Raw genomic sequence first — 24,570 nt, 5'->3', positions numbered from 1 at the left:
AGCTAAATGTCCTCCTCAAACTCACCGTTTTCCAACATGGAAATTGAACTTTGTTCTTGGGGCACTAATGAGGGCTCCATTTGAACCACTCAGAGAGGTCGAATTAAAATGGCTAAGGATGAAGACCTTGTTTCTTGTTGCCATCACATCGGCACGTAGAGTTTCAGAGTTAAGAGCATTGTCTGTGAAGTCATCTTGTTGTATGTTCCACAAGGACAAAGTAGTTTTATTGACGGACCCTACCTTTCGGCCGAAGGTCGACTCCAGGTTCCATCGTTCACAAGAGATATGTCTTCCGACTTTCTGCCCGTCTCCCAGACATCCTAAAGAACGCCTCTGGCACACCTTAGACGTTCGGAGGGCTCTCAAAATATACATTGCTCGGACGGAGACTTGGAGAAAAACTGATTCCTTGTTCGTAGGCATCTCTCCGCCCCGAAAAGGGGAACAAATGTCAGGATCCTCTATCAGCTCAGTTCTGAAAGCGTGTATCGTGGAAGCATATCGAGCGAATGGATGTACTCCTCCAACTGGAATTACGGCGCATTCACTCAGGAGCGCGGCAACCAATGCAGCATTGTTTAACCGATCGTCTGTAGAAGAAGTCTGCAAGGCGGCAACATGGTCTTCCATATCGACCTTCACGAGGCATTACAGGATCCATACCATGGCATCCGCAGATGCAGCGTTCGGGAGAAGAGTTCTGCAGCACGCAATCTCCCTGGAAGAAGATGACAACCCACCCAGATAAGGGACACTGCTCGGGGAGGTCCCATGCAGATGTCCTCCGCCTCAGAGGGAGAACGACCATTGGTCACTTACCGTGAAGGGTCCTTCTCCTCTGAGGAAAGGAGGACATCTGGGCCCTCCCGCTGTCATCTTTTCTTCCTGTTCTTACTGTTCTTGTTCAATTTTATTTCTGCTCTAGCTTAGTTACAGGATAGAGTGAGTATTCAATCGTTATAATTGTTCGCAGTTGTGTTTTTTATAGGGCAAGGTTAGTTTTTCAGGCTGCAAGACTGCTTTCGGAGTCCCAGAACTGCAGTTGGGATATTCCAAAGGCACCAACAGGGTGGGGGGGGAATCTACGTCCTGCCTCCCTATTGGCACGGTGGGAATAACCCATGCAGATGTCCTCCTTTCCTCAGAGGAGAAGGACCCTTCACGGTAAGTGACCAATGGTCGTTTTCAGAGGTCTTTTTGTGCATGATCTTGTTGTAGCCTATAAGGTGAACCAATATTATCACCATATTAAGAGTGAGGGAAAGTTACCTAAAGGTACTTACTAGCCACTTTTCTATGGCTGCACTCATGTTGAGGGGTAGCCTCCCACAGAGAATTAAATTTATGTCTCTCTCCTTGCAGTTTTGGAGACCTTCTATAACAAAACTCTTTAGGAGAGCTTGAAACACTTTCAGATAATTGCTGTGTGTGGTTTTGTGTCGGGACATTATTTTTAAAAGTTTTTTCTGCTGGTTGTTTTTAGTTATTAGAATTATGTTACCCTGTGCTGATTTTATTGATGTTACCTTCCTCGAGTCCCAGTGGTCTGGGAAAAAGGTAAGCTTATAAATGTTTGAAATAAATGATTTTTAGCAGAAGCCCTGACCTGGATAGGCCAGGCTATCTGGACCTCAACAGATCTAGGAAGGCAAGCAGGGTCAGCCCTGGTCACCACCAAATAAATACCAGGGTCATGATATGGAGGCAGGCAATGAAAACCCTATGGGGGTTGTTTTGGGGTGGGAACAGGCAAGATTTGACTGGGGACTTCTGGATTGCAGCTCAGTGTCTAAGGCTGCAATTGTAAAGACACTAGGCACAGAGTAAACCTCATTGAACCTGGTAGGATTTTACTTCTGAATGTACCTGCTTTGGGCTTGCACTATTAGCCACTAAACTATATTGTCTTCCAACAAATAATGTGCTTTTAAAAAGGATTAAAAGCAAATCTCCTCATCTAGTGAGTATGAAGATCCCACAGATCACTTTAGTCCGGGTGTATTTAATTATCCATTGACTCAAAGCACAGTCAGCACTTGGTTTTTTTTAAAGTGATTGATCTTCTGGAGCAGTAGAGACAAATTCTCTAAGTAGTGCGAGAACAACATTGCTATAATCAGGGTGATTTATTTTTATTTATTCATTTATTTTATACATTCAACTTGTAGACCGCCCTCTCCTGTCTACAAGGCTCAGAGCAGTGAACAATAGTTACATTCAGTTGAATTAAAACAATTAGAAACAGTAGACAATACAACATTTTTAAATAATGAGTCCTGTTTTGGAGTTTGGATGATGCCTTATTTGAGCTGAAGTTGATTTTTGTGTGTGTGTAATTCAAGGAAAATGTTGGGGGACTTTCACACATGCTAAATAATGCCGTTTCAATCCACTTCAGTGACCATTTTTTTGTTTTTTTTGTTTTTTGAATTTTGCCAGTTCACGTAGTTAAATCCAATTGCAAAGTGCATTGAAAGTGGATTTAAAAGAATGTTAGTTAGTGTGTGTGCGTGAAAGCGACCATAGTGCTGGCCTACTACTGCATGGACCAGGAAATATACACCTGGGTAGCTGTGTATCTTCACAAATTCAGTAGACATTGGGAAATATCTCTCCCATTTTTGAAGGTCCCCCCCCCTCATTTTATACCTGACTCCCACTTGCCTTTCCCCTTCTGTCATTTTTCCTCACTCCATTTCCTCTTCTGTCATTGTTCCTCACTGCCTTTTCCCCTTCCCTCATTGATCCTCACTCCCACCTGCCTTTCCCCTTCCGTCTTTTAATTTTCCTTTCCACCTCAAGTGTTTCTTTTGCTGATGAAGCCAGTGGTCAGGAGTGGTTCATGCTGCCATTTGTAAATGCAGCATGTGTGGGGGAGGAAGGAGGAACTGCATCCAGCTCTTGTTTTGTCAACTGTCTCTTATTGGTTTGCAGAGAAGCGGCCAAGCGTGAGGGTGATAAATGAGCTGTGCAGCTTAACCTAGCAGCGGCAATGCCCGGTTGCTGGGCAAAACGTGTGCATCTTCCGGCACCCAGAGGCTAAACTAGATCTGTGGCATCACAGGAAGTTGGAGCCTTCCATTTTGTGTACATGCAAAAATTACACATCAGTGTCTCGGTGCACTTCCTAAGTGTTAGCAGATGCGGACTGTTTAAATGTTTGAAGAAGCACTTGTTAAACAAGTTCTTATTATGCTGTGACATGGCTTGCGTAACCTAGAATTTCTCAGAGCTGCTTATTGGCTGATTTTGTAGTTGTCATGGTCTTTATACTGCAATCTAAACACACTTTGTGTATGGGGTTGATCTCACCCACAGTAGTGTTTTCTTGAGTTATAGAAAGCGTTGGTAGTCCATCTTCCCACCTTTTGGCCTAAAGACTTCCCTCCCTTTCTCCTCCTGGGTCCAGTTTCTGGATGGAAGGAATTAAGAAGAGACAGGAGCAAGTAGTTATGATATCCAAGGGGAAGGACAACTGCAGGTAGAAGCAGCTCTGCAATCTCCCAGCAAAAGCAGCAGCCTGTCCTACTTACGTATTAAATATACCCAGTGAATCAAGGATGGGCATCTCTTCCTGGGACTTAATGGTGCAGCCTCTGGCTTTGGGCTTCTGCCTGTTTCCTTCTCTCTGTTTATTTCCACAGACAGTGTCACCACTTGGAAAAGACAGGCAGACAGCCAGCGCGCCATCCACGGCTAGCCAGCCTGCTTCAGAGGCCATATGTTTTCTGCTGTGGTTAATGCTTTCTTTAGAAAAGATGTTGCATTTGTTCTATTTTGGGGCGTTTTTTTGGTACTTTCTGGCTGGGGTGCTAAGTTGGACATAAAGAACTTAATTCTCCCTGTCTAACATTCCCAATGGAAAAACAGGCAAGTGCTGCTCTGCACACCCCCTCCCGAGCTGGGTACCATGATTTCTTGATGGCCTTTCAGGTCCTCACACATGACCTGGTTTGAACATGCACACAGACAGGGTTGGATCCAGCCGACCTTTTGGCTGGTGGAAAAGGGACTGGTAGTGGTGACTCCTCTTTGAACACCAAAAAGACTATGCTATGGGGCAGGGCTGTGGCTTAGTGGTAGGGCATCTGCTTTGCGTGCAGAGGGTCCCAGGTTCAGTCCCCAGAGTCTCCAGTTTGAAAGGATCAGGTAGTAGGTGATGTGAAAGGCCTCTACCAGAGACTCTGGAGAGCAGCTGCCGGTCTGAGTAGGCAATACTGACCCTGATTGACTATGGGTCTGATTCAGTATAAGGCAACTTCATGTGTTCATGTATGCTGGCAATCATGAGATTACATGGACAAAATCTGGGAGCTGTAGTGCACAGGGAAATTTGTTGAGGTTGAGTGGAAAGCCTGGCTGTGTACAAGGCAATCTATAATGGTGTCCTTATATCAGTCCCCTCTCCCCGCGTTGGTAATGCAGGCAGAATTTTCCTCTTGTGAATGGAAGGAATTCCTGGCCTAGTCCCTCTAGCTGTTACACCCAAACATTGGGCAGCCCCGTGTGGCTCCCCTTGGTGAATGCTTATTGCCATATACCATCTTAGCTTGCATTTTAAAAAATTATTATACAGAGCTTTCAGTTTACTTTCAAGAACCAATAAGTTGTACAGGAAACTTAGCTAGGATTCATTTTTAGGCGAGGAGAGAAATCAAATGCATTGTTTATTGAATAGCGCATGCTGCGGATTGGAATGGATTGACTTCAACTGTGTTATCTGCCTTGAGTTGGTGACAGGCGGACTATAAATGATGCGAATGAATAGATTTGGGGTCCAAATCCCCTGCAGCTGGTTTTATAATTGGTAGCCTGTTCTGTTCCACCTGTCCTAACTGCTGAGTCTTTGATCCGTGCTGTGATGACTTCCCATACTGGTCACTACAGTCGTCTTTGCACTGGCCTTTCTAGTTCTCTACAGGAATTGGGCCCCAGAAATATCCATCTAGATGCCTCTGTTAACCATACTGTGTCTCTCCTTTGAGGAGGGGCTGTTGCTCAGTGGTATGTCCTATACACCTGCTGCCACTCAGAGCAGACAGTACTAACCTAGATAAAGCAATGGCAAGTAGATTATTTTTGGCAAGTAGATTATTTTTAAGCCTAGCAGTTTTGTCTGTGTTCTTTGCTTTAATGTGTGACATCTTTTCAACCACATTGGTTTTTGTTACATAAGACATTAAAATGGGGGGGGGGGGAGACTTTGTTCTTATGTTCTGTTTGTCTTTTCTAAAACGGAGGTAGATGAACCTCTAAACAGAGCCATCTGTGCATCAGCTCCAGGAGGATTTGATGAGGATATTGCAGAGATTTTTTAATTGTCACTCTGTGATTGTGGAGGTTGCTTCTCTTGGGACTCATCAAAGCCTGAGGATCTTCCAGGAACAATAAAACTATTTCCCATTTGGACTGGCCTTTTAGTGCCTGGGATTTTTGCTGGGGAGTATGAGTTTCCGTGGGAGTTCTGCCATCCTTTTTGTACGTTTTATTCTGCTGTGTTATGTATGCTTTTAAAATATACTTAAAGCTGTCAGGAGCCCACAGGCTAGAATGGAATCCAAATATCACAGTACAACAAAAGAGGCCTGCCTATAAAAGATGACAGATTTTCTGTTCCAATTTATTCAGTCTGGGGAGGGAAAAAAGCAAATTGAATTGGTTGCTTCCGTCTATATTCTTGGGAGGCTGTTGCATGTTTGGTTCAGCACTTCCTACCCTTCCTATTTAACTTTTTGTTTTGTCTCAGCAGCCCCCTGTGTGTAACTTGGTTAATGTCACTAGGAACAGTTGATGCTGTGTTTTGTTTTTAAAGCAAGGCCTAGACCTTTAAAGTTGTCTTTAAAAGACCATCAGACTTTCTGTTGGGGGAATGTTTTTTACAAGAAGCTTGTTTATTTGCAAGTTCAGTTATAAGAAACTGATATATGGAGCCCATCTGGCATTCTGTTTTATGTATAGATCTGCTGGGGGGGAAACCCAGCAAAAATCTATTGCATGAAACTGGCATTGTGACATGGTACGCAACATAATTAACTGTATGTGCTGATGTGGCTTAAGGCATTAGTGCTGGTATGAAAGACTCCAGGGGTCTGGTGGAGGAGCTGTTCTGTTGTGGTTGCATTAAAAGCAGCCACTTACATGAATGGCTGCTTTTGAAATTTGGCCTTTAGTACAGCGTATCTCCCCCTCATGGATCACTGCCTTGTCGTGGCGAGGGGGCTTGAGCAGTTCAATGAAGCTGTGGGCTATGCCGTGAAGGGCCACCCAAGACGGACAGGCCACAGCAGAGAACTCAGACCAAGCGTGATCCACCTGGAGAAGGAAATGGCAACCCACTCCAGTATTTTTGCCAAGAAAACCCCATGGACAGTATCAAAAGGCTAAAAGATATGACGCCGGAAGATGAGCCCCTCAGGTCGGAAGGTGTCCAATATGCTACTGAGGAAGAGCAGAGGACAAGTACAAGTAACCCCAGAAAGAGTGAAGCGGCTGGGCCAAAGCCGAAAGGACGCTCAGTTGTGGATGTGTCTGATGGTGAAAGGAAAGTCCAATGCTGCAAAGAACAATACTACATAGGAACCTGGAATGTAAGATCTATGAATCAAGGTAAGCTTGACGTGGTCAAAAATGAGATGGCAAGACTGAACATCGATATCCTAGGAATCAGTGAACTAAAGTGGACAGGAATGGGCGAATTTAACTCAGAAGACCATTATATCTACTACTGTGGCCAGGAATCTCGTAGAAAAAATGGTGTGGCCTTTATAGTCAACAAGAGAGTGCAAAAGGCAGTACTGGGATACAATCTCAAAAATGACAGAATGATTTCTGTCCGATTCCAAGGCAAACCATTCAACATCACAGTAATCCAAGTCTATGCCCCAACCACTGATGCAGAAGAGGCTGAAGTGGACCGGTTCTATGAAGACCTACAACACCTCCTAGAACTAACACCAAAAAATGATGTCCTCATCATCATAGGGGACTGGAATGCTAAAGTAGGAAGTCAAAAGGTAACTGGAATAACAGACAAGTTTGGCCTTGGAAAGCAAAATGAAGCAGGGCAAAGGTTAACAGAGTTTTGTCAAGAGAACACACTGGTCATAGCGAACACCCTTTTCCAACAACCTAAGAGGCGACTCTACACATGGACATCACCAGATGGGCAACACCGAAATCAGATTGACTATATAATTTGCAGTCAAAGATGGAGAAGCTCTATCCAGTCAGTAAAAACAAGACCTGGAGCTGACTGTGGTTCAGATCATGAGCTACTCATTGCAAAATTCAGACTTAAACTGAAGAAAATTGGGAAAACCACGAGGCCATTCAGGTTTGACCTAGATCGCATCCCTGATGAATATACAGTAGAGGTGAAGAATAGATTCAAGGGTCTGGATTTGATAGATAGAGTGCCTGAAGAACTATGGACAGAGGTTCGTGACATCGTACAGGAGGCAGCAATCACCACCATCCCAAAGAAAAAGAAATGTAAGAAAGCAAAGTGGCTTTCTGATGAGGCTTTACAAATAGCAGAGGAAAGAAGGAAAGCGAAAGGCAAAGGCGAAAAGGAAAGATTTACCCAACTGAACGCAGATTTCCAGAGAACAGCAAGGAGAGATAAGGAGGCCTTCCTGAATGAACAGTGCAAAGTAATAGAAGAAAACAATAGAATGGGAAGGACTAGAGATCTCTTCAAGAAAGTTGGAGAAATCAAGGGAGCGTTCCATGCAAAGCTGGCCATGATAAAGGACAAAAACGGTAGGGACCTAACAGAAGCAGAAGAGATTAGGAAAAGATGGCAAGAATACACAGAAGAACTATACAAGAAAGACCTCGATGTCCTTGACAACCACGACGGTATAATCACTGACCTCGAGCCAGACATCCTGGAATGTGAAGTTAAATGGGCCTTAGAAAGCATTGCTAACAACAAAGCTAGTGGAGGTGATGGTATTCCAGCTGAGCTATTCAAAGTCTTAGAAGATGATGCTGTTAAAGTGCTGCACTCCATTTGCCAGCAAATTTGGAAAACGCAACAGTGGCCACAGGATTGGAAAAGATCAGTATACATTCCAATCCCAAAGAAGGGCAATGCCAAGGAATGTTCAAACTATCGCACAATTGCACTCATATCACACGCTAGCAAGGTCATGCTCAAGATCCTACAAGCTAGGCTTCAACAGTACGTGGATAGAGAACTACCAGAAGTACAAGCTGGGTTTCGAAGAGGTAGAGGAACTAGAGATCAAATTGCCAACATTCGCTGGATTATGGAGAAAGCAAGAGAGTACCAGAAAAATATCTACTTCTGCTTCATTGACTATGCTAAAGCTTTTGACTGTGTGGATCACAACAAACTATGGCAGGGCCTTAAAGAGATGGGAGTACCAGACCACCTCACATGTCTCTTGAGAAACCTGTATAAGGGCCAAGAAGCGACAGTTAGAACCGGATATGGAACAACTGATTGGTTCAGCATAGGAAAAGGAGTACGACAAGGATGTATATTGTCACCTTGCTTATTTAATATATATGCAGAGTACATCATGCGAAATGCTGGCCTGGATGAATCACAAGCGGGAATTAAGATTGCTGGGGAAAAGATCAACAACCTCAGATATGCAGATGATACCACTCTAATGGCAGAAAGTGAAGAGGACCTAAAGAGCCTCTTGCTCAGAGTAAAAGAGGAGAGCGCAAAAGTGGGCTTGAAGCTCAACATCAAAAAAACTAAGATCATGGCATCCGGCCCCATCACTCCTTGGCAAATAGAAGGGGAAGTCGTGGAAGTAGTGACAGACTTCACGTTCCTGGGATCCCAGATCACCGCAGACTGTGACTGCAGCCATGAAATTAAAAGACGCCTGCTCCTTGGGAGGAAAGCGATGGCGAACCTAAACAGCATGATAAAAAGTAGAGACATCACCCTGCCAACAAAAGTCCGCATGGTCAAAGCAATGGTATTCCCAGTAGTCATGTATGGCTGCGAGAGTTGGACTATAAGGAAGGCCGAGCGCCGAAGAATAGATTCTTTTGAACTATGGTGCTGGAGAAGACTCTTGAGAGTCCCTTGGACTGCAAAAAGATCAAATCAGTCAATCCTAAAAGAAATCAACCCTGACTGTTCCCTGGAAGGCCAGATAATGAAACTGAAGCTCAAATACTTTGGCCACCAAATGAGAAGGGAGCACTCCCTGGAGAAGACCCTGATGCTGGGAAAGATTGAAGGTCAAAGAAGACGGGGACGGCAAAGGATGAGATGGTTAGACAGTGTCATCGATGCAACGAACATGAAATTGAGCCAGCTTCAGAGGACGGCGGAAGACAGGAGGGCCTGGCGGGAGATGATCCATGGGGTCGCGAAGAGTCGGACTCGACTGTGCGACTGAACAACAACAACAACAACAGCGTATCTGCATTTGGAGCTGTCGACTGAATGGAATAGCTAACTGGATCCGTTACAGTTCACTGTGTGTAGCACATTATAATCCACTTGGATGTACACAGTAATACATTCATAAATGGAAGTGATGTCTGAGGAACACCTAGGGTTGCTATCTCCCTGATGGGGGCGGGGCTTCCACTAATCCACCACTGGCCAGCTGGCCAGTGGGGAAGCCCTGCCCCCGAAGAGCACTGCCTGATGTGCCTGGCGAGATGACATCACCCAGAGGTGACGTCATCACGCTGGGCATGTCGTACAGGGGATGCTCTAGCGTTAGGGTAAATGTGCCCGGCACAATGACATCACTTCCGGGTGATGTCATTGTGGCGCACTGACAAAGTGCACGCGTGCCAGAAGATCCCAAGGACATTTACCCCATCAGCTGACGGTAAGCACCTGACAACCCTAGGAACACCAATAAGGACTCTTGCCATTAATATCTTAGGAAAAGCTTTGGAAGAATCAGATGATTATGGCAGTCTACTCCAATCCTGCAGATTTTATTTAGGTCTCTTGCAGGCCATGCACTTCCTTGTGGATACCACTGCACATGGATGGCACACTTTGCACGGCCTAAAATTTTCTTCTATGAATTCTCCCTTTAAAATATTTGTAATCTACTGAGTGGCTTTAATGAACTTGACTTGTTCCTGTACTTGTGCATGTCTCCCTCTTCCCATAACAGGAAGCCTTCCAGTTTTGAGAACATTCAGCTAAACTCCAGTTTTTGGCTTTTACACATTGATCGTTGTGTTTAACCTCCCCGCCTTGGCGGGGAGGACAGTGTAAAAAAATCAAATAAATAAATAAATAAATAATAAGAGTAGGTTTTTAAAATGACTGTTAGCCAGAATCTATTGTCAAGCTTTAACTCTTCATTAGAGTAGATCACGAAGGTCTGCTTATAAAATATGGTAGAAATAGTGGTCAGATAGATGAGGAAAATGTAACAGGAGAACCATTACAGTGGAAAAGAATATCTGGCAAGCGGAAGAAATGATTCCACTGTGTGAAGCTTTTCTGCTTCCTAAAGCATTCCCTCAGGTTTAATGAAATAATATTTATATTTGAAAGGGATTCCATTAAGGGGATAATGTTGTGTAACACAGTAGATGGTCTGGGAGGTTATAGCTCAAGTGATCCAATAATGTAGCTCTGTGTACTAATCCCTCTTTTCAATCTGCATTTCAGTTTAATTCATCCTTTTCAGACAAAACCTCTCTGTCATTTTACCTTGCACTTGCATAATTAATCAGAAGGGCTTAATAGGGGAAAAATCCAGCTAATTGAACCCATGTTTAAGTAAGCCATGTTTTTATAAGCTATGACACTAGTTGTATAACTACCAAAGGACTGTAGAACTGGAATATTACTTCTCAGTTTTTCTGATATTAGAGTATGGTGAAGATGCTTACCACAAGGTGCCTCCGTTCAAGCTGTGGCCAGTCCAAGAAAGTGGGCTGGTACCTTTCATGTGCATGACTGAGGGATTTTTGTCTATGGCACCTTATAATGGAAATGCCTAAATTGTGTGTTTAAGGTTAAACAACAGATTTTAAGAACTACATGCAGCTCCAGAAGCTCTTCTGTCTGAACCTTATACTTTTATTGGACCCTATTTGTGGTTGTGGATTAAAAGACAGAAGGTGAACAATGACAAAGAGCTTTAATTATCCTTCCTCACTACCCAGGGCTATGTATATTCTACCTTTACCCCCCAAGTCATAGGGATATTCACAATTAAGAATACAATGGCCAGTAGTACAATGTCTTTGTAGAAGAAGAAGAAGAGATTGGATTTATACCCCGCCCTTCACTTGGAGTCTCAGAGCAGCTTACAAACTCCTTTCCCTTCCCCTCCCCACAACAGACACCCTGTGAGGTGGGTGGGGCTGAGAGAACTCTGACACAAACTGCTCTTTCAGGAATAGCTGTGCCAGAGCTTGTGACTGACCCAAGGTCACATCAGCAGGTGCAAGTGGAGAAGTGGGGAATCAAATCCGGTTCTCCCAGATTAGAATCCGCACACTTAAACACTACACCAAACTGGCTCTCTTTGATACAGCCACATTTGGAATACTGTGTACATTCCATTTCAAAAACCTATATCGTAGAGCTGGAAGACATGCAGTGAAAAGGGGTAACACAAATGATCAAGAGCTTGAAGCAGTTTTCTCTGGGTTTGGGGCTTTTTAGTTTAGAAAAAAACACTGAGGTGGGATATACAGAGCTTATAAAATTATGCATAGGGTGGGAGAATACACCTCCCCCTTTCTTTTTCATAACTTTAGAATGTGAGGTCAAGCAAGGATATTGATTGCCAGTAAATTCAGGTTACACAATAAAGTACTTTCCCATATACTACATAAGTCGTTAAAACACTAGATTTGCACTGGGGAAATCAAGGTTCAAGTTCCCATATAGATACACAGTTCAATGAGTTTCTGTGGGTCAGTTGCTCTTGGCCTAATGTATCTAAGAGGATGGTTGTGAAGATAAAATGGAGGAGGAGGGAAACTTACATGCCACTCTGAGCTCCTTGGAGGATTATGGATTTAACTGAGCAAAGATGTGGTGATGGTCACATGATGGCTAAATAGAATCTCCATGTTCACAGTTCATGTATCATTCAATTACAATTGGGGGGATTAATGGTGGAGATAACAGCACTATTGCTTTGCTCGCTGACTGACATCCTAGAAGTATTTGATTGACTATTGTGGGATACAGGATGCTGGAACAGAAGAATTTTGATCTGATCCAGGAGGACTTCTATGGAATATAGTGGTGAGCACAGAATTCACCATTCTAAAAAATCTTATTTTTGATATTGTATCTTGATGTATGTTTATGTGTTTGTGAGAAACTGATTGCTAGACCTTCTTGGTTATGAATATAGGTGTGAAATTGTGTGGCTAACATCTGGTAAAAATCTGTGAAGGGGGAAGGGGCTTAGAAGTTCCATAAGTCAGGAATGTGGCTTCATTGTTCTAAGTAGTCCCTTTCCCCTCCACATTACTAGCACAATAAAGTATGCATAATTATTATATAATGTACTTGATTTCCATTATGCATGCTGATTGCAGAGTTCTGCTCAATACAGTGTTTGGCTTATTATGGTACAGAATTTTTACTTGTCTAAAAATAACATTAGAGCAGAATATACCTATCCCTTGCTTATAATCATATGACAGAACTATAATGTCTAAAGATTAATTCTAGGATTAGCTGAACATTACAGTTTCTGCGTTGGTACCTTCTCCAGATGAAGAATAAATCTTCTTCGTGGTCTCTGTGCATCACACCCTTGGGAATATACTGCGCCTGCGCTGACCTTCTCGGTACCGGTAGCTAGCAAAAGGGATTTTCGCGCCTCTCCCAGGTCACGCGCCGGCTCCACTGCGCATGACCAAGGAGGGGCACGCAGATCCCGCCAGTTCTTTTCTGACCGCCGCGCTGGTAGGACGCCTTCTGCTTCGGTCTGTTAAGTACCTAACTTTTGCTAAACTCGCGTTTAGTTAGTTTCCTTTTCTTTATTTTGTTTTTTGTAGTTAGCATTTTTCTTCGGTGTGTTTGTTCCTTGTCTTTAACGTTTCCCCCTCCGCTGGCCTATGGCCCCGCGGTGGGGTTGTTTCAAACGGTGTAAGACTTGCGGCCTTAAAATATCCCCCACCGACGGGCATTCGCTTTGCCTCGTCTGTTTAGGGGAGTCGCACTGTGTTTCTAAGTGCGGACATTGCCAGAAATTCTCGAACCAGACGAGAAAAAACAGGGCAGCTCGTCTGCACTTGGCTTTGATGGAGAAGGCGCTATCTCCACAGTCGTCTTCGCCGCTGGACACGTCCGGGCACGCCTATCGACCTTACTCAACAGACAAATCAGTCGCAATCTGATATGTCGAGCCGTCAATCCTCTCATGCCTCCCCAGAACGTGGAGTCGAGGATCGGCACCGACCAACTTCTCCTCCCCTGACTTGGGATGAGAGGCAATGGCATTATTTGTACGGGAATCGATACCCATACCCTTGGGCACTCCCGATACCACCCCCACCTGAATGGGATCGTCAGTCGGTGTCATCCCGCATTTCGCGCTTTCAAGATCGACCATCGGTATCGAAGCAGTCGATACCGACGCATCCACCAGACCCGGTTGTGCCCCCGATTAACACACCGGCACCGTCTCAACCTGAATTACTCGAATCATCTCCAGAACCATCCAATGTATCCTCCGATTCAGATGGCTTTTCTGAACATATCGAGGATGTAGATGCACAGCCCACCTCGCAAGATGTGGAAGCGGATTTACCTATTTCTCCATCAGAGGATGTTAAGTCTTATGGAGATTTTATTCAACGCATGGCATTAGATCTATCTATGACTCCTACTCTCGTTGCCAGTTTTGTGGATGATAACGTTTTTGACATTATGCACTCTAACACTTCGCCCTCCGTGGCTCTACCAATGACAAAAGTTCTCTTGCAAACTACCAAGGACTTTTGGACTCGTCCAGCCTCCATTAATGTCTCTAATAAGCGTCTGGATCACATGTACAAGGTCCAGGAATCAGGGGCTGAGTTTTTATACACACATCCTAAGCCCAATTCTTTGGTCGTTTCCTCGTCCACGAAAGGAAAAGCGAGCCACTCTACTCCATCAGACAAAGAAGGAAAAAAGTTGGATTCGGTTGGTAGAAAATTCTACACTGTCGGTGCAATGGGCATTAAAACGGCGAACTATGCCGCCTGCATGGGCCGTTATCAATTCAATTTATGGAAGCGTTTGAATGATTTCCTCCCGCACGTGCCCAAAGAGTGCCAACCTCAGATTAAAAGGATTCAGAATGAAGGGATGGTCTTGGCTAGACACCAAATTAGTGCTGCCAAGCATTCCCTGGAATCCGCTAGTAAGACTCTAGCAACCTCTGTAGCGTTACGCAGACATGCCTGGCTCCGCTCTTCATCATTGCCATATGACACCAGATCCTCGGTGGAAGACCTTCCCTTTGAAGGTTCTGGATTGTTTAGCTCCACCACTGACACGGTTCTGCAGGAAATGGATAAGAGTATCAAGACGTCCAAGAGTTTGGGGATCTCCCCCACGACCAAATACTCGAAATCCAAGCAGTGGCCTAGGCAACCTTGGTCGACCAGGCAACCGTACAACAAATCACCTACGGATCAATGGCAAAGACCTCCCTCTCAGTCACGGTCTTTTCCCCCGAAAAATAAGGGACAATCGTCCGGTGCCTATAAGTCGAAATTCCCTAAGAATCCCAAACAGGGACTTTGACTTCAACCTTACTGCTCAGACTCGCCTTGCACCCTTCCTGCACGCATGGCTCGCCATTTCTACGGACAAATGGGTGCACTCTATAATAAGAGATGGCTATCTCATAGAGTTTTCTCTGACTCCCAAAATCTCCCGTTTTATCAGAACCCCGGCGTCTCCTGCCCTGCTACAGGAGGTACAATCGCTGACACAAAAAAACGCTATAGAGAAAGTCCCGATGGCGGATTGTTGCCGCGGGATTTATTCCAAATATTTCACGGTCCCCAAGAAGGACGGAGGACTTCGTCCAATCATGGACCTTCGTTTTCTCAATCGGTTCATCATTTACAGAAAGTTTCGCATGACCACGTTGCAAAGCATTTTACCACTCCTGTCTCCAGGGACTTGGATGGTCACTTTAGATCTCAAAGACGCTTATTTTCACGTCTCCATCCATCCTCGTCACAGAAAGTTCCTCAGATTCGCAGTCGGGGAGGACCATTACCAATTCAAAGCCCTTCCATTCGGGCTCTCTACCGCCCCCAGGGTTTTTACGAAGGTAATGGTGGTTGTCGTCGCTCATCTTCGCCTTCAGGGCATTCAGATCTTTCCGTATATAGACGACTGGTTGATGGTGGCAGATTCAAGAGAATGTCTCCTTCAGCACATCACCATCACATTGTCGGTCCTATCCTCCCTTGGAATTCTGGTGAATTTACAGAAATCCATGCTGCAACCTGCAACTCGCGTGCAGTTCATAGGAGCTGTCATAGACTCCCTAGCCACTCGGGCGTACCTTCCTCGCCAACGGGCAGATACCATTCGTCTGGAAATTCAACGTTTGTTCCAGTCCAACGTGACATCAGCGGTCCACATTCAGCGGATCTTGGGTCTCATGGCAGCCACCACTTCCGTGATCGAATATGCACGCCTTCGCATGCGCCCGTTGCAGCTGTGGTTTCTAAAGAAATTTCGCCCTTCCATCCATCCTCCGAGCCTTCAACTGGTAGTGCCTCCGCAGGTCCTCGTCTCCCTGCAGTGGTGGCTCGTGGACACCAATCTGTTGGCGGGTGCACCGTTCCAACCGATCGTTCCCGTAATGTCCATCACCACAGATGCCTCCCTGTGGGGTTGGGGTGCTCATACAGACGACACTTGTGTGGGTGCTCCATGGCAACCCCTTTGGAAGAGTCATCATATCAACTATCTGGAACTGCTGGCCGTAAAATTTGCCCTCAGATCCTTACTCAGACAGGTTGTAGGAAAAGCTGTGTTGATTTTTACGGACAACACAACTGCGATGGCTTATATCAATCGCCAGGGCGGGACCGTGTCCAGGTCCCTTTGCAGGCTAGCTATGGACATATGGGAAGAGTGCCTTCATTGGAACATCACTCTCCAAGCTGCCCATCTGCCAGGAACTTTGAACCAACAAGCGGATTTCCTGAGCAGAGGGGGAGCATCGGACCACGAATGGGAGTTGAACTCAAAGTATCTCCTTCCTCTTTTTCAACATCTGGGACATCCCCACATCGATGTTTTTGCAACTCGATTGAACAAGAAGTGTCCCAGGTTTTGCTCCAGAGCGGGGTTGGACCCTCTGTCAATGGGGGACGGTCTGTTGATGTCGTGGGCTCACGACTTTCTATACCTATTTCCTCCGATTCCGCTGCTCCACAGGGTGCTTGTGAAAATACAACAGGACAAGCCCCATTGTCTCCTGGTAGCCCCCTGGTGGCCTCGGCAGGTGTGGTTTCCGACACTGCTGCGGTTAGCCAAGGGATCCTTCGTACACTTCCCGCAGGAGTTGGATCTCCTCCAAGCTCAGGAAGGCCAGGTCCTTCACTACGATCCTCTGAGTCTCAAGTTGACTCTATGGGAAATACGCTTTCAGTGATGGATGACCGTATCAATGAGGTCCTGTTGAATTGTCGTAAACTGTCTACTAGGACGTCTTACGCAAAGAAGTGGGATTTATTCCTACAGTACTTGAGTTCTTCCAATTTACCTCCTCCGCCAGTGGATTTGAGGTCTATTTTTGCGTTTATTTTGTCCAGAATGGACTTGGGACTCAGTTTTTCTTCAGTTAAGGTGTATTTAGCTGCGGTGTCAGCTTTTCATCCATCTATTGATGGGTTTTCAGTTTTCTCGCATCCTCAGACGAAACAGTTTTGTAAAGGTCTTATTCGCCTGTACCCTCCCCGTCGTTCTCCGACTCCGGCCTGGGATTTGGCTTTAGTTTTGCGGTTTTTGATGGGAAAACCCTTCGAACCACTGGCCACTTGCTCTCTAAAGTTGTTATCGCTCAAGACTGCGTTTCTGGTGGCCATTACTTCTGCTCGTCGAGTCAGTGAGTTGTCTGCTTTAAGGTGTGATCCACCATACTTGATTTTTTCCCCTCATGGGGTGTCGTTGTCTTTGGACATCTCCTTCTTACCGAAAGTCGTTTCGGAGTTTCATCTACGTTCAGATATAGTTTTGCCGTCATTTTTCCCGTCTCCTGCCAATGAAGAGGAACGGAAATTGCACTCTCTGGATGTTAAGAGGGCGTTGCTGTTCTATTTGGGCAGGACCAAGTCTTTTCGTCAGTCTCCAGCCTTGTTTGTTGCTCACAGTATGCCCTCCCTAGGGAAGAAGATCTCTTCCCAGACGCTGTCCAGGTGGATTGTGGAAGTAATCAAGCTATGTTACGCTTTGGCTAAGAGACCTCTTCCAGGTCAACTTCGCGCCCACTCTACAAGGGCGGTGGCGGCTTCCACAGCTTTCCTGAGAGGGATGCCATTGGAGGACATCTGCAACGCTGCGACTTGGGCTACTCCGCTCACCTTCGTGAAGCATTATGCCCTTGATGTCCGGTCTACTCGTCGTGTGGCGTTGGGTCGGTCTATCTTGCAGACGGCGCAGGTGTAGGGCCTCGGCCCCTCCTCCAGGTAAGAGTTATTGCTTGCTATTCTCCCAAGGGTGTGATGCACAGAGACCACGAAGAAGATAGACAGGTTGCTTACCTGTAACTGGTGATCTTCGAGTGGTCATCTGTGCATTCACACCACCCGCCCTCCTTCCCCTCTGCTCTCGGCCCTTCATTTTGTTTCTTTGAAGGCTGTTGGGCGGCGGTCAGAAGGAACTGGCGGGATCTGCGTGCCCCTCCTTGGTCATGCGCAGTGGAGCCGGCGCGTGACCTGGGAGAGGCGCAAAAATCCCTTTTGCTAGCTACCGGTACCGAGAAGGTCAGCGCAGGCGCAGTATATTCCCAAGGGTGTGAATGCACAGATGACCACTCGAAGATCACCAGTTACAGGTAAGCAACCTGTCTTTTTACTTTAATTCTCTAATAAAACTCCTTACTTGGGTTTTGCTAAACTATCAGATTTCACTAAACTGCTATTGCTTGACCAAGTAATCCTTATTAAATTACAGCACAAAGCCCTACAGTGTTTGCACTTGGCAAATGTTTGGTATAAGGGAAAAGATGCTTTTCTTAGTGTAGCACTTTCAGGATTGAAGTGTCTTGTCCATTAGAAACTGTGTTGGAAAATTTCTTCCCAGGGCACCCACTAATGGTCAACCCCAGGAGGGAGGCTGAGGGTGTGAGAGGCTCTGTGATGGCTCTTTCCTTCCAATTTACTGGATAAATGATTAATGAAGCCACATAGAAGCAATTTTCTGTCTCCTTTAAAAGCAGGCTACATTGGGACGTGGGTCTGCATTTCTGGGAATGCTGTGTTTTCTGTTACCTTGTTCTGAGCATGTGGAAGACTTTTCATTTATGTCTTCATTGATGAAAATACCTGGCCCTCTATTTGGCTAATACGGGGGGTCCCCAAACTTTTTGAGCCTGCAGGCACATTTGGAATTTTGACATGGCAAGGTCTAGAAGTGATGTGACGACGGCAGGCATGCTGGGGGTGGGGCCACGGCCATACGAGGGAAAACCATAGAGTTTTCCCTCGGATGGCCGTGGCCCCGCCCCCAGCGTGCCCGGCGTGGTCGCGTCACTTCCAGGTGACGTGCACGTCAGGGAGGAGTTCCCCCCGGGGCCCGATCCGGCAGCAGCAGGGAACGGGCCTCTGGGGCGGGGGTTTCCCTGCCCCCCGGGGGGACTTGGGAAGCCTAACCTGCCCTCCAAGCCATGAATTTGGGGGTTGGAGGGCAGGTGCACATGGCCTCCCCGTCACCTCTTCCCAATAGTATTTAAAGAGACTCTTTAAATGATTTTGGGGAAAGGCGGGGGCCACACGCCTCCTCTCCAAGCCACTTTAAATGCTTTTGGCAAGAAGTGGGGGCTGCCGGTTTCCAACGTGATGACGTCACTTCTGTGTGATGTCATCACGTTGGGGATGTCCCCGCCCCACCCCAACGACCTGGCAACCCTAGGCCTCACCCACTTCCTAAAAATACTTGGCAGACACCAGAAAAGGTACTGGCAGGATTCCTGGGCTAATACTGGCGGGATTCCTGGGCTAATACAAGGTGGTTAACAACCCAAAACTTTAAAACCACAACAACAAACAACTAGCAAAAAAAGTGACCACAATTACCATATTTATGCATAGTCATAGTGGGCTTTCAAGTGTTACATGCAGTTCAACTGGGAAGTCCAAAATATATTTTCAGATATGAGCTGGGCCTAATTAGATGCAGTGCTGGGAGCCAGAAGCCTGGATCTCCCAAGTGTATTTTCTTTGTGAATGGCAATGGTTTGAGACCCTGATCTGACTTGGGACCGCTTTGTGGGGAAGAGGAAGCTTAATCTGTTGCTCTCTCAGTGGAGCAAATATCGGCTCTGTGGGACCGCCCCCTCTCTTGTGCCATGGCCACTGTGTGATAGAGTGTTGGACTGGATGGGCCATTAGCCTGATCCAACATTGGCTTCTCTTACGTTCTTATGGTCTTAAGATGAATCACGATCTCACATCATTACCACTTCAAAGAAAAGCACTGGGATTCTCCAGTCCTGCATTTCTATAGAGTTCGGCCCATCTCTTCCTCCCCATATACAATGCCGCTCCGGCTGCACTCCCTCTCTCCCTCTCTCTGTATACATATCTGGAAATATTTCTAGTAGCTGCACAACTGTTCCTAAATAACCATTTTTTTCAGTGAATGTCAAGGACTTTCTAAAGACCCACTATGTACATCTCAAACATTTAAAATGTTATGGCATTGCTCCATAGTCTTGGTGTTTAATGAAGGTAATTTACTTGAACATATTTTGTCATGTCTGAGCATAGAGGAAAGTGAGATCTGTTTTGCTCAGCCTCCCAGGCAGTGTTCTGCTGTCAATGCATCATTATGGAGATATGCCTGTCACCAAAACCAAAATTAGATTGGATTTCAGCACCAAATAAATTCACCCCAGGATGACTTGGCTTTTTGTTGGCATAAAATTTTGCATCTCTAGCCTAGAGACCAAAACCCAAAAGCAGATACTGATTCCAGTACATTTTTCAATGCATCATCACAATTTCATTCTTGTCACCAAGCTCTTAGCAGTATATTATACACTTCTCTAGCACACCCAAAATAGCTTGCCACAGTCTTGACTGAAGAAAGCAGCAATTAGAAGCTGAAGCATTCACTGCTGCGCTGAAGCTGAGCAATTACACTGGACTGTCTTCCAGCTCCCACAGTGTAATTATTTGCAAGGGTACCCTATCCCCCCCCCCGTTTAAAAAGCAGCTGCAGTCTGAGGATTGTAGCACCCCCACTCATCCATTCCTGATACTTTTTATGTTTCCCATATGATTGTTTCTGTATTGTACCAGAGAAAAACAGTGATCCATGTCCTTCCATCCACAGAAAGGACCCCCAACAGGGACTGACAGAGTGAAGAAAGGTGGATCTTACATGTGCCACAAGGTAAGGATGCCAGGTCCACCGTTGGGGAGTGGTGGGGGAGTAGTGTTGCCAGCTCCAGGTTGGGAAATTCCTGGAGATTTGGGGGTGGAGCCTGGGGAGAACAGGGGTATCACTGGGATACAATGACATAGAGTCCCAAACCACCATTCTCTCCAAGGGAACTGATTTCTGTAGTCTGGAGATGAGCTGTAATTCCAGGGGACCGCCAGGTCCTACCTGGAGGCTAGCATCCCTACTACAAGGTAATGTGAAACACCTCCCTATCACCAGTTGTCAATTTGACGTTAGGATGTGTATTTATTTTATTTATACAAGTGTTGTCTCAAAGTGGTTTATGAAGTCCTATTCTAAAGTGTTTTCCTAAGTCAAAGGGAGAAACTGTTGGTACCTGTACGACAGCAACTAAACCAACAGCTAGTTTGGTGATGCTAACTCTTTCGTTACCAATGTGGATAGATAAAATGGTTAGGGAGAGAATGGACTGATAACCAACTCCAAGGGAAAAAGAAATACTATGGGGAAAAATAAACTGATGCCCGATAAGTTGTATATCGTTTGTGTGGTCAGCACACAGAAGAAGAAGAAGAGAAGAGATTGGATTTATACCCCGTCCTTCACTCGGAGTCTCAGAGCAGCTCACAAACTCCTTCCCCTTCCCCTTCCCACAACAGACACCATGTGAGGTAGGTGGGGCTGAGGGAGCTCTGACAGAAACTGCTGGTTTTTCAAGAACAGCTGTGCCAGAACTATGGCTTGCCCAAGGTCATCCAGCAGGTGCAAGTGGAGGAGTGGGGAATCAAACCTGGTTCTCCCAGATTAGAGTCCGCGCACTTAACTACAGGAAGGTACCTATTGCACTGATCAGATTTCTTAAACCAAAGTTTCCTGATTTAACCAATGGCCATACATAAACTGGGTAGATCCTTTTCTTCCCCTTATGGCTGCCTGACCCTCCTTAGTGAATGACTGGCAAATAGAGTGAATCATCAGCCAATCTAGAGTCTAGTAGTACAGTGACTGACATGAAAACACATCTCTATTGAATGAGGGGTCTGTGTGTGTGTGTGCACACGTGTACCCAACAACGTTTCTGCACTTGGGGAAACCCAAGAGGACCTTTTGTGACTTCCATTTTTAATGACTAATCATGAGGCTGTTTGTTGCTGTCACCACTAGGATGACAGAGCTTGAAAATAAAGGAAACTGACTGAGGCTGTGGCTGCCTATCCAGAAGACACACAAGTTATCACTGTGGCTTCCAGCTGGAAGCTGAGTCACTTCCTTTCAGTTCCCTGATGATTTTTATTTCTCACTATGATGAGTAGGCCTGGTGCCATCCTGGGAGTCTGAGACTTTATAAGAAATGGGTTCCCACAGAGGCAGCAGCCAGTCGAAAAGTAAAACCAAATACAAAAGAACTCAGCTCAGAGCTGGTCTCTCTTGTCCTGCTACTGTAGCTTTGTGATCCCTGTAACAATATGTTTTTTTTAAGAAATATGTTAAATCAAGACATAACAGCTATATAAGTGACAAAGGAGAAGGGGTAATTTCCTGCAGGAGCGCATAGGGGCGGAGCTTCGATAGTAAAGAGCCCAGGGGGTGGGCACATGCAACAAGCCCCACCCCCTGCTCCCAGCAGCCCTCAGTCAGAGCAAGAAGCAGCCAGGTAAGCTGCAGAGCCAGCCCCCTGGTCCAAAACAGTCCAGTGGCACCTCTAAGACCAGGTTTTATTCAGGTACAAGCTCTCCCTCCTTTGCGAGGACAGATCTGCACATTCCTCCCCCCAATAGCTAGCAATCCAAAACAGTCCAGTGGAGCCTGAGCGGTGGGTGTTGCCTTCTGACACACTTCTGGTGATGTCAGGGGGTGTGACATATGCAAATAAGTTATGCTAATGAGCTCCTGCACCTTTTTTTCTATGAAATGACCCCTGTAAAGGAGTATGTCCTATAGGAGCTGTGCAGCTAAAGAGAAACTTTTGTTGACCTTGCAGTACCTCACATCTAAAACATGGGTGTTTAATTCTGTTTTAACCAAAAGGATGACCTGACCAAAGGTCTTTAAAGCTCCCTTTCTAGGCTGTTGGAAGGGATGAAAACTTTCTAGGCCATGATACTATCATTTCAGTATTGTAGCATCTCTAACAATCTCTATGAAGCTTTATTTCTGCTGGAGCTGTAGTGAATATAGAGAAAAGGCACCTGTATTTTAGCCAGCTTTAATTATGTAAGCTGCCTTTAGTCCTGTTGGGGGGGAAAGCAAGACATCTCTCTATATAATAATTCTGTTTTGGTGGTGGCACTCTCCTAAACATTCCACATGCTCCCAAATCAGTTGGCTCCCTGATCTGTCACTCAGAAGCTGTCCCTATCCACTGGCTGCGTTGCCTGAGTCTTGCCTCCAATATTCTAAACAGTTTGCTGTTCCTCTCCCCCCAAAGCCAGTCAGAACACAGAGGTCATTTGAATATGCGGCCTGATTGGCCTTTGCCTCTAACATTCTAAACAGTTCGTTGTTGCTGTTGGGAGTCAATGAATGTGTCCTGAGGTAAAATATATATCCCAGTATTCCCTTAAACGGTCACTGGAGTTGGCAAAATACATAGCCCAATTTTCCCTTAAACGGTCACTGGAATTGCCGCTCTCCCTGTGGGGCCTGGAGATCTCCCAGAAATCACTGTGTTTCCCAGCCACAGCACATCATTTCCCCTACAGAAACTTTCCCAGCTATTACAATGGCTGCTTTGGGCAGTGGACTCTATGGCATTATACCTTGCTGAAGTCCCTCTGCATCCCAAACCCTGCCCTCCCCAGGCTCTACCCTTCAAATCTACAGGTCTGGCCCTCCCCTTAGTATTGTCAGCCAGCCTCCAGGCAGCACCTGGAGATCTCTAAGATCAGTTCTCCTGGAGAAAATGTCTGCTTTGGGCAATGGACTCTGGCATTATATCCTGCTGAGGTCCTTCCGCACCCCAAACCCTGCTCTCCCCATGCTCTACCTCTCAAATCTACAGGTCTGACCCTCCCCTTAGTGTTGCCAGCCTCCAGGCAGCACCTGGAGATCTCCAAGATCAGTTCTCCTGGAGAGAATGGCTGCTTTGGGCAATGGACTCTATGGCATTATACCCTGCTGAGGTCCCTCCGCACCCCAAACCCTGCCCTCCCCAGGCTCTACCCCTGAAATCTACAGGTATTTCCCAACGCAGAGTTGGCAATCCTGTAACTGGCTATGGAACCGCTTTCCAGACCCCTAGAACTCAGAAGACATGGCATAGGAGGAGGTGCTTTTCTACCTTAGCTGCCATTGCATAACCCCAAATCAGCATAAGTCAGGGTACTACGCACTTGGGGCAGCAAAATGACTTGAGACAGCCCTGCCTTATAGTTAAGCAGAAGGAAATAAACATGGTTTGTCTCCCTCTGTTTTCCCCTTCCCTCTGCCTCCCCACCAGCCACAGCCAGGACATTCAACTGGAGCTTCCTTCTCGAACTCGTTGTATTTCTTCCCACAACAGGCCTTACTCCTTGTAAATATCCATATTGCTTTTGCATAAAATATATAAAAAATCACAGAGATGTTGTAAATGTTTTGTAAAGCGCATTGGAATGTCTTTTTAAAAAGAAAAACACATTATTAGCATCAAATAACTGGTTTGAAACACTGATCAGTGTGGTGACGTGACCCTTTAAGGCCAATCAGCTGTTTCCCAATGTCATACCGTGCAAAATTCAGGTAAAATTCCCTGTGCAAGCAAAAATGCCCCCCCCCCCATTTAGAAATTAATATTATACCTTTTATTTCTGTATAGGTTTGTGGGAGATAGTACTTGTTACATACTTAAGTGTTTTCATCTGCTAAATTACTCTATGTAAGAAAATTTAATTTCCTGCAGTGAGTTCACAAGTTATGGACTGATTTTATTTTGGGGTGAAATCAATGTCACATATTAATTAGCAGATTTCATTAAATTAACAATAGGGTAATGGTTTTCT

General features: G+C 45.6%; 1 protein-coding gene across 1 annotated transcript in view; it reads left to right on the top strand.

The window, feature by feature from the left end:
* SUMF1 (sulfatase modifying factor 1) overlaps window positions 1–24,570 on the top strand; it is a 106,993-nt gene that overhangs the window by 72,231 nt on the left and 10,192 nt on the right. Inside the window, exon 8 of the mRNA XM_015424019.1 lies at window positions 20,519–20,578. Within this exon, the coding sequence (XP_015279505.1) occupies window positions 20,519–20,578 (60 nt within the window). The remainder of the gene's footprint in view (window positions 1–20,518; window positions 20,579–24,570) is intronic.

This window comes from Gekko japonicus, unplaced genomic scaffold (genome assembly GCF_001447785.1).
Source record: "Gekko japonicus isolate JY-2015 unplaced genomic scaffold, Gekko_japonicus_V1.1 scaffold2376, whole genome shotgun sequence".
Lineage (NCBI taxonomy): Eukaryota > Metazoa > Chordata > Lepidosauria > Squamata > Gekkonidae > Gekko > Gekko japonicus.
This window is presented reverse-complemented; position numbering and strand designations above follow the sequence as displayed.